The 10,431-nt window shown below is 45.8% G+C and overlaps 2 protein-coding genes and 1 non-coding gene across 7 annotated transcripts in view; 2 read left to right on the top strand and 1 right to left on the bottom strand.

The window, feature by feature from the left end:
* LOC146272179 (homer protein homolog 3-like) overlaps positions 1-3,759 on the top strand; it is a 13,971-nt gene extending 10,212 nt beyond the window's left edge. For all 4 annotated transcript variants that reach the window (XM_084706702.1, XM_084706705.1, XM_084706701.1 and 1 more), the window contains 3 exons: positions 1,554-1,661; positions 1,831-1,911; positions 1,997-3,759. In XM_084706702.1, the coding sequence (XP_084562828.1) occupies positions 1,554-1,661; positions 1,831-1,911; positions 1,997-2,182 (375 nt within the window). In that variant the 3' untranslated portion in view covers positions 2,183-3,759. The remainder of the gene's footprint in view (positions 1-1,553; positions 1,662-1,830; positions 1,912-1,996) is intronic.
* Positions 3,760-5,068: 1,309 nt separating this feature from the next.
* Positions 5,069-5,142, bottom strand: trnan-guu (transfer RNA asparagine (anticodon GUU)). The gene has a single exon. It is a non-coding gene; the product is annotated as a tRNA-Asn (tRNA).
* A 1,622-nt stretch (positions 5,143-6,764) lies between these two features.
* On the top strand, positions 6,765-10,323 carry LOC146272177 (E3 ubiquitin-protein ligase MARCHF2-like). 2 transcript variants are annotated; one of them, XM_084706731.1, is made up of 5 exons: positions 6,765-7,216; positions 7,732-7,999; positions 8,488-8,683; positions 8,911-9,120; positions 9,201-10,323. In XM_084706731.1, exons 2-5 carry the CDS (start codon positions 7,821-7,823, stop codon positions 9,357-9,359), a joined length of 744 nt encoding a protein of 247 aa, XP_084562857.1. In that variant the 5' UTR covers positions 6,765-7,216; positions 7,732-7,820; the 3' UTR covers positions 9,360-10,323. The 2 variants fall into 2 exon arrangements, with proteins under 2 accessions (XP_084562857.1, XP_084562856.1); XM_084706730.1 differs by having other exon boundaries at positions 6,766-7,216; positions 7,728-7,999.
* The last annotated feature ends 108 nt before the right edge of the window (positions 10,324-10,431 follow it).

Here is a 10,431-nt window from a genome sequence, read left to right as displayed (position 1 = left end):
GCAGCACATTCAAACCCGCAGCCTCTTGATCTGCGGTTAAAGGGCCACTGAGCTAAACCCAGGGATGAGTGTGGCCTGTAGGGATGAGTGTGGCCTGTAGGGATGAGTGTGGCCTGTAGGGATGAGTGTGGCCTGTAGGGATGAGTGTGGCCTGTAGGGATGAGTGTGGCCTGTAGGGATGAGTGTGGCCTGTAGGGATGAGTGTGGCCTGTAGGGATGAGTGTGGCCTGTAGGACCTTGCTGGAGCTGGGGAAGACGTCCAGACAATATGGGGTCTCTTCTCAGACACAGATTAAGACCAGACCTGGATTATAATCATCCAGCATTTCCCTTGAAGATGTGTCTGCAGACTAGGGTTATATTTAATCTGAGGATGGTGTAGCGCTGGCCACAGCCTCCTGCTGCCTACGTGGAGGACAAGCCTAACCCTCACATGGACCAAGGATGAGTGGATTAGAGCATTGTGCCTTTAATGATGTAGCTACACGTCATAGATGATCATATAAATATATATAATAAATAATCATATAAAGAATATGATATAAAAATAAATTCAGAAACGTTATTTCGGTCAATTATTTCTCCCCTCCAATAATACCAATTGGTATTGTATTTTATATCATTGGAAAGCCTGATTAGTCACCTTTACAACGAGGTACAAGAGAGTGGTGCACTGTGGGAAGGCGAACGATGGCAAGCGATTCGCGTTGCTGCAGTGTAAACGCACCGTTAGGGTGAGGGTTCCTAGCGCAATACAAACCTGTGGATCCGTTCCTGAACAGGCATGAGCTGTGAGACCGAATCACCAAACACGACTCTCTGTGCTATTGATCAGGCTAGCCGACTCAAGAGTTCTAAAACATCCACTGATGTTAAACATGATACTGAAATACTATTCCTCTATATCCTCATCTTCCCCCTCCTCTTCTCCTATCTCCTCCTCCCTCTCCTCTCAGCCTCTCTCTTCCTCTCCTCCTCTCGGAAGCAGGCGACCAGGTGGCTGAAAATGGTTCAGCTCTCCAGAGGGGCAAGAGAGAGGGCGAGAGAGAGAGATAGAGAGATTATAGAGAAAGGGAGAGTAAGAGAGAGGGAGGGGTTTGTAGGACAGCGATATCCTACTTTCACTGCCCCAGTTTGGAGAAATGAAGAATCACCAGAGGGAACTGGCAGCCCCCCCCCCCCTCTTGCCCCTCGCCAACGAGCACGGTTAAAAATACACTCATCCCGCTCTGCAAAGCTCCTGGACCTTCTAGAGGTCTAGCTGGACTCTGTACTAGCTGGGCTGTGTACTAGTTGGGCTCTGTACTAGCCTGGTTCTCTTTTCTGCAGCTCAAACTGCAGTCAGGCCTCGGTAGGTAACTTGTGATTGGGGCAGGCATGAACCTGGACCTGGGCAGTGCTGTTCTGGGCTGCTGGACTGGGCTAGACTGGACTGGGCTGCCGGGCCTGGGCTGGACTGGGCTCCAGTGTGTGTGTGGAGGTGGAGGAGGGGTACTTTTACTAGGTAACTTCTACAATGTGCATTGGTTTCTAACATAGCTCTGTGTGTCCAGGTGGCTGACCTTGAGGCCCATGGAGGTCAGGGTCCCAGCGACATGCTGAAGGACGAGCTGACTCAGTCTCTGGAGGAGCTGGAGGCCCTGCTGAAGGCCAAGGACGAGGTGGGCTCACCTGAACAGCACTACAGTCACCTGGCCTGCACCTGAACAGCACTACACTCACCTGGCCTGCACCTGAACAGCACTCTCACGCAGGATCTCCACCCTCATGCATCCAGCATCATCAGCATCCATCTGTGTGTTAACCCTCCTGACCTCGCTCCCTCAACAGGAGATCCACATCCTGCAGAGCCAGAAAGCTGAGTACCAGGAGATGGAGCAGGAGAGGGAGGAGGCCACCCATAGACTACAGGTACCTTGGATATCAGTCTACTGCATGTACATCCCATAATAACCAGAGTGCTACATCCTATAATGACCAGATTGATGTGCTGCAGGAGCTGCAGATGCGCAGCGTGGAGCTGGAGCGGCGGGTGCAGGGCTCAGAGCACAGTCTGGCCGCATCGCTGGAGGATCGCGACCGCCTGGAGGGGGATCTGCAGAGGGTTGTGGACATCCTGGACCTCAAGATCTACGACCTCAACGACCTGCGCCAGAGCCTGGCCAAACTGCTCCACAAATAGACACAGACAGGGGGAGGGGAGGAGGGGAGGAGGGGAGAGGAAGAGTCTGATGTTTTTTTCTCTTCTGTACACAATCCATCATTTCATAGGACAGATGAGAAGGGTGGAGACAGGTGAGAGAGATCTACCTGAGGTTCTCCCCTCTGGTGTTGTGTGCTGCTGGCTCTTTTACATTAGGCTTGTTAAGTTTAGGTTGTTAGCTAGCATAGGAATCCTGTCTGTCTGACGTTGTTGTGCTACACAACCTCCTCTACTTGGCTTACCCAACGCAGTTAAGTGTCTAGGCATCAAACCAGGGGCCAATAAGCATGGGGGTCACACATGCTTGGTGGGGCAGAGGTCATACTCCTGAGAGGAACTCCTTTTATAAAACCTTGTAAGGTTAAGAGTAAGGGGTCCCGTTCCACCTTGTTTTGAGGAGAACCTGAGCCTGGACCTGCTGATGTCTGAAGAACCCTTTAGAACAAACGCTCTGAAATCCCAAGCGACCACGCCAGCGGAACCTATCTAGCACTCAGCTGTTCAGTCATCTGGTTGTTGGGGCGGTTTTCCTCACTGCTGCAGCAGGGGAACCACTAGTCAAGTTCTAATTTCACCCGATGCCATTGTTAAGTAATTTGTGGGCGGTCTATTGGTTTACGTTCTAAGTGCATGACATTGCGGCTGGGACTCAAGCTAATCACGTATTTATTGTATGTGTTGAAGGGCAATGACCTTGACATGACTCAGTTCTGAGCTTGAGATACGGTCTTTTAACCAGAACCCCAAGCCCCGGTATTCTCAGAAGTATTCCAATGATTCTGCAAGTTTAGTGTAATTAGAAAACAATCCAAGTTTGTTGTCAAATGTAAGATGCAAGAAAATGTTGATGTATAGGTGACATATAGGTGAGATATAGGTGAGATAGAGGTGAGATATAGGTGAGGTACGACAGCATGTTGAGATGCATCCTACAGCCTTTATGCATGAGAACCACAGCATCAGTGCAAGCTTCATGTTAAAAACATGAACTAATGTCCCCCAAAGACCACCAGTGTAGAGAACACTGACGCCTGTGATGGCAACACTACATCAACCTTAACCATTATGTATCGACATTGCAATGCCTACAGTAACATCATTGTAGTTGCATAGGAACTTCTATGGAATTGATGATATATCAATATTGGGATGCTATAGTGTTAGGGGTATAAGTTATTAGAAAGTGTAAAAAGGGTAATGGTGTAATCTTGATGCAATGTGCTGTCTGAAACTGTCCAGGTTATCTGACTGTATATTCATATTAGTTTAAGATAGTTACTGTACCAACAGGATGTTTAAGTAAGCTCCTATAGCTGAATAAGATAGCTAAGGTTTAGAACAGTTAACTTTCACTTTCAATTTCATTGTTCAATACTATGAATAAGAACATTAGGAAAAGTTTGCCAAAAAGTACGGTAGTTAACACTGTTCAGATACACTCACCATGTGAAGAACAGTGTGTGGATAACCATGTCTGCTGTCTTTAAAGCCTTATTTTGAAACAAAGCATACAGAAATGTGTAATGAATCCAGATAATAAAATAAGTGCTAGTGTTTTCTTGTGCTTGGAGTGTTTTCTTGTGCTTGGAGTGTTTTCTTGTGCTTGGAGTGTTTTCTTGTGCTTGGAGTGTTTTCTTGTGCTTGGAGTGTTTTCTTGTGCTTGTATTAACAACAGGTTTCGTCATGACCAGAAAAGGAACAGACTCAAATGTAAACATCAAATTGACAATTTCAGTCTGCTGGATATGTAAATGTAATGTAGTGTAATGTAATGGCGGACTGCTGCTCCCAAGAGATGAAAACCATGACAACTAAACAGTGTTCCTTTTTCAGATATTTTATTGCAGCAAAGGCCTAGTAAAAGGCCTAACTACACTTTAGCAGTGTAAATAACACAATAACAGTGTAACAGCAATGTAACAACGGTGTAATCTCAGTGTAATAATAACAATAAGTGTAATAATTGTGCAGAAAGTGTAATAACACAATAACACTGAGTACTTAAGTACCCATGTCCAGTACTCTTTCCACCACAGCAGTTTAATAACGTAATAACAGTATAATAACTGTGTAATAACAACATAACAATGTAATAGCAGTGTCATAACAGTGTACAACAACATAAGTGTACAAACGTGTACAGAAGTCATAACAGCATAATAACAATGTAATAGCAGTGTCATAACAGTGTACAACAACATAAGTGTACAAACGTGTACAGAAGTCATAACAGCATAATAACAGTGTAATAACAGTGTAATAACAGTGTACAACAACATAAGTGTACAAACGTGTACAGAAGTCATAACAGCATAATAACAGCATAATAACAGCATAATAACAGTGTAATAACAGTGTAGCAACAGTATAACAACAGATATAAAAGTGTAGAAACTGTAAAACTCATGTTTTAACAGTTTACATGTGTAAAAAGACTACAAAGTCATTGGATAAAAGAGTCTGCTAAAGAGTCTGCTCGTTTATTAAGATCATTGAAGTATTCGCCTTTTGCTCTTTCTTGTAAGTCGCTTCTGATAAATTACTAAATGTAAATATATCTACCTGTTTTGGTCAAGCTTAGGGTTGTCAACTTTGTCACTATGAAATATGGTGGCCTGCTGCAGCAGTGAGGGTGTGTGTTTGTGTAAATATGTATTGTTTTGAGCCATTTGTCATAATGATAGCTAATTGGCGCATTTACTTAAAGTATTGGATGATAAGTGTTGGTATTTATTCTCAAGTCTGATCAACGCTGCTGTCATTAAAGCAACGAATGTCTATGACTTGACCCATGTGAGTGTTATGACGAAGATATACATGCATTATATTCGTACACTCGCAAACTGCATATAACAAAAAATCATCCGTCCCTGGGTGGGCTTGAACCACCAACCTTTCGGTTAACAGCCGAAAGCGCTAACCAATTGCGCCACAGAGACAGGTGTCACCCGTAATGACGTATATTACATTATAAAAATTGTTACAATTGCCACTACTATCGATGTTTTATATTTGTGAATCCTTAAGCGTTGCCTCAAGAAGTATACGCAATATTGTGTGAACCTACCTTCATGTCAAATTTCCGACATTCGACAGCGACTCCTTTCAATACTGGTGTAATGTCTCCCCCTAGTGGGGACTTTTACGCTTTACGCAGTGCAATCAATTATGATTTGTAGAAATAGGACTACTTCAAACAAATCACTAAGTTAATTAAGCCTATTTTCCTTTAACAATTGCGTGTTAGTTTTGCGTTTAAGCTAGGCTAATCGTCTTGAAATGTAGGCCTATTAGCCTATGTTTTGTTATTACTGCGCGAGCAGTTAGAGATTTTAAACTTAGTGAGAGGAGAACAAAAAAGCCTAAAACGGAGTAGATTAAAGCAGAGTACAGTATACAAAGTAAAGTAGAGTATAGTAGTTTTTTACCCATTTAAACTTGTTTTAACATTTACATGTATGCATTTAGCAGACGCTTTTATCCAAAGCGACTTCCAAGAGAGTTTTACAAAAGTGCATAGGTCACTGATCATAACAATGAGATAGCCCCAAACATTGCGGGTAGCCAAACATGAAGCATACATTGTAAAACCAAATAAGTCCCAAAGGGAAGAACAATAAGAGCATGTAGTTAGACAAGTTACAATTAAACAGCAAGAACCTCAAAAGTGCAAGAGTGTACCTGTGGAAAAGCAAGCAACAATAATATATTTCACAGCGAGTACAATAATTTAAAGACAGTTACAACAAACCAACAAGAGCAACAAGTCTCTCTCAATCTTTTAACCTATTTTCCCGCAAAAATAAATAAACCTTTCTTTTTTTACCTAACCTTTTTTCACATTATGTCTTTACCTTTCGAAACTTTTTTTTCCACACACACAGTGAAAGGTGAGGAGACAAGCTTAAAAAAGAAGATTAAGGCCGAATCCCAATTATTGGCTAGGGGTACTCCCCCTCACCCCTTCCCCCTGGCCCTTAACCTTTTCCTGCCTAAGCCAACATTCTGAACATTCCATATAGCCTGGCTGCCAGCCCAAGTTCTCCCCGCCCACAAAAAAAGTTGGGTCTGGAGGGTCTCGTATTGGAGGCCAAAAAGAGCGTTAATCGCGCGATAAAAGTGTTAAACTGACAGCACTAATTAATTTCTTTAATGTGTCTTGTCCATATACAAGCAATAATGATTATAAATACAACATTCTAAATAGTAAATTCTTTATATAGCCACATATTAAAATAAGAAAATTAAGTAATGTTTCAGTCCTCCTCACCTATTCAAGCAATAATTATAACAAAGGCGGCAAGGTGCTCACATTGTTGCCAGGTTGAAAATGGTATCATACCAAAGGCTCAAAATGATGGTATTTGGAGGATAATTACATGCATCTGGCAACACTGAGAAGGCGATTGACCAATGACAGTTCTCTCTACAGTCAGAGCTCGCGCAAAAAGGTGGAACGTAACGGATATACCCTTTCCAAAACTTGTAAGGGTTTGTGAAACTAGTTTGTGAAAGATCCAGAGAAACACAAATATCCGACGAGGTAAAATCCCGGACGATTTTGGAATCAAGCATTTTTTAGGTCTCAAAAAGGGGACATGTCCGGGTAAAAGAGGACGTCTGGTCACCCTAAATAAAACCCATCATCCAGTACATTTTTGTTGTTGAAATTTTGCGTCACGTGGGTTGATGGCGGTCACGTGGCCTCTGATCCAGTAATAGCTAAACAGCTGTGCAGTGATGTTGGTAGAGCTAGCTTTTTCAGTTTAACAACACGGGTTGGTAGCTAGGTAGCTTTCGGTGCTGTGACTGCACACACAACGCACCTTACTAAACATACACAAATGTATAGTAACCAGTTTGTTCGACATCAAACGATGGAGCGGATACCAGACTTGTACCGTACTATTATATCAAGCACTATTTTTTGCTGAGTTTTCAATGTCATCTGTAGCAAGCTAGCTAAAGTAGCTAGCATCTGCTGTTAAGGCCGCGGCCAGCGGAGGGAGACAGGTAAGTGCACAGATTCAGATAGTTATGATAGTGTAGTTGTTGTTAAAAACATATAATATGGCTAGGTTAGCCAGATAGTTATCTTGAGGGTTGTCTTAGTAACATACCAGGGTGTTTAAGTAGACAGCTCGACGTCAGCTGCAGAATCAATGTGAATTATGATTATGAAATGTTCACTGTCGCGGGTGAGATTTTAGCTATCCACTATAGCTAGCGTTATTTATTGGTGCATTAAACTGTAGCAAGCGTTCTGACTAGCTTGGTGCGTGGTTTGTTTCGATTTCGCTTTGCATTGGCCCAACCAACGCGCTCAACATGGAAGACCAACCCAAGCTAGACTTGTCGTTTTCCATGTGCACCTGTGTGTTCATGTCTTAAGTATTGTCAGGTCTGTGTGTCAGTACAGACTATAGAATAATCAGACATTTGTGACGACGTCATATTCGAAATGTAACACCCCCCCCTCTCCCCCCTCTCCCCCTCTCGTTGTTGGTGCCTCTGACCACGCCAGCCAGCTTGCTGTAGTCGAGGCGGGCAGTCGTGTCTGGCGACTCCGGTTGGCTTGTTGCCTGGTCGGTCACTCGGTCCTACCCTTGGTCGAGCCATGTCGTCGTCCAGTTGCTGCCACTTGCCCGGTTCGCTGTGTGACGACTCCGCCACCGCGGAGCTGCCCAAGAATGCGCACGAAACCCAGTCCGAACAGGCTCAGTACGTTGCCAAGGTGACGGCCAAAGATGGCCGACCTCTGTCCACCGTTGTCAAGGCAGTAGTGGGTTCACAGAGGTAAGTTGAAGTCCAGTTGTTGGAGTTGCAGGATCGTCTCCAGAATGAAACGGATGGGGGGGGGGGGGGGGCGGCATTTGGTTTCCACTAGGGGGCATTTTATATATACCTGTCTTATAGAAACTGCTATAATAATGGGGGGGGTGGCAGAGCATTCATTTGGGGGGGCATTGCCCATCAATCCCCCTCGGAGCCGACCCTGGTTGTGATTAAAGGGATGTTACACCAACATGTAGAAAAGTTGTTTATGATCATATTAATAGTCATTTTTTAACCTGCCCTGTGGCCTCTTCTGCCCTCCTGTTTTTCTGTTTGGTTTCCCTCCTGTTCTCCATCCTGTTCTCCATCCTGTTCTCCATCCTGTTCTCCATCCTGTTCTCCATCCTGTTCTCCATCCTGTTCTCCATCCTGTTCTCCATCCTGTCTCCTTTCCTACTTTCCTGTGTGGTGTCCCATGTGCGGTGTCCCATGTGCGGTGTCCTGTGCAGTAACGAGGGCATGTGTCGTATCTGCCATGAGGGTGCTGGGGCCGAGACCCTGCTGACCCCTTGCGGCTGCAGGGGCACCCTGGGGAAGGTTCACCGCAGCTGCCTGGAGAAGTGGCTGTCCTCCTCCAGCACCAGCTACTGTGAGCTCTGCCACACCGAGTTCACCATCGAGCGCAGGCCTCAGCCCCTCACACAGGTAACTACCTCACACAGGTAACACTACCTCACTACCTCAAACAGATAACTACCTCACACAAGTAACTACCCCACCACCTCACACAGGTAACTACTCCACTACCTCACACAGGTAACAACCTCACTACCATACACAGGTAACACTACCTCACACAAGTAACACTACCTCACAAATCAAACACAGGAAACATGTAAGTGCTGGTAAGTGATGTTGCTCCTCCCTCCCAGTGGCTGAGAGACCCGGGCCCCCGCAGTGAGAAGCGGACGCTGCTGTGTGACATGGCCTGCTTTCTGCTCATCACGCCGCTGGCCGCCATCTCAGGCTGGCTGTGTCTGCGGGGAGCCCAGGACCACCTGCAGCTCCGGAGCAGGCTGGAGGCCCTGGGCCTCATCGCCCTCACCATCGCCCTGTTCACCATCTACATCCTTTGGACCCTGGTACTCTCTCGCTCACACACACCCACCCACACACCAGTTGGGTAAGTCAGTCACTTACATACCTGTATGTACCCCCTTAGGTGTCGTTCAGGTACCACTGTCAGCTCTACTCCGAGTGGCGAAGGACCAATCAGAAGGTGCGTCTGCTAGTGCCTGACATGAAGGGCGGACATTCCGCCACGCAACATTCCGTTCCCTCCAAGTCCACCAAGAAAACCACAGACGAGACCATCGTATGAGCCTGGGGCCCCTTGCTGGGGCTGGGGCCTGTTGCTGGGGGTGGAGCCTGTTTCCAGAGGTGGAGCCTGTTTCCAGAGGTGGAGCCTGTTTCCAAGGGTGGAGCCTGTTTCCAAGGGTGGAGCCTGTTTCCACGGGTGGAGCCTGTTTCCACGGGTGGAGCCTCTTTCCACGGGTGGAGCCTGTTGCCTGGGGCAGGGACTGTTGCCAGGGGTCGTGCCTGGTATAGAGTACTGTATCATAATAAATGTATAATAATAATAATAATTCTGGTATTATTAAGGACTGGAACTTGTGCACTTACGGAGCGCTGTGGGAACTTTCCTGTCTGACATGAAGACCCCGCTTAGCCCTCCATGTCCTCACCTGTGTGTTGACATCACCGTGGTGACTAGACTGTAGCCATAGCAACCATGGCTGTAAGATGATGAACACTAGAGACTGACTGTAGCAGGATGTAACTGATGCAGCATGTATATCTAACTCCCTCTCTATCCTCTTCTCTCCATCCTCTCCTCTATTCTTTTCTTATCCTCCCTTCTTAATCTACTCTATCCTCTCCTCCTCCTTTCCCCTCTTTGTCTACTCAAGCCTCTCCTCCTCCTTTCCCCTCTTTGTCTACTCTATCCTCTCCTCCTCCTTTCCCCTCTTTGTCTACTCTATCCTCTCCTCCTCCTTTCCCCTCTTTGTCTACTCAAGCCTCTCCTCCTCCTTTCCCCTCTTAATCTACTCAAGCCTCTCCTGCTCCTCTTCCCCTCTATCTACTCTATCCTCTCCTCCTCTTCATCTACTCTCCTCCTCTCCCCCTTTTCCTCCTCATCTTTCCTCGTCCTCCTCTTAAGAAAGGTGGGGAGAGGGAGGTGGGGAGATGGAGAGAGACAAGGAGGGGGATAGGGCTAGCAGTGTCAGTGTGGATTGTTGTCTTCCTGTTACACCTTGCTGTGCAATAAAGAATAAGGGACCTACTGCTGTGGACTGTGTCGGTCTGTTCTCTCTCTGGTTCCCCATCACCACAAACACAATCTAATATTGTAAAACTTTATTTCCTGGTATTAATGTATTAATGTAACGCAA

The sequence above is a fragment of the Hypomesus nipponensis genome, chromosome 10 (assembly GCF_054491055.1).
Source record: "Hypomesus nipponensis isolate SF chromosome 10, ASM5449105v1, whole genome shotgun sequence".
NCBI lineage: Eukaryota > Metazoa > Chordata > Actinopteri > Osmeriformes > Osmeridae > Hypomesus > Hypomesus nipponensis.
This window is presented reverse-complemented; position numbering and strand designations above follow the sequence as displayed.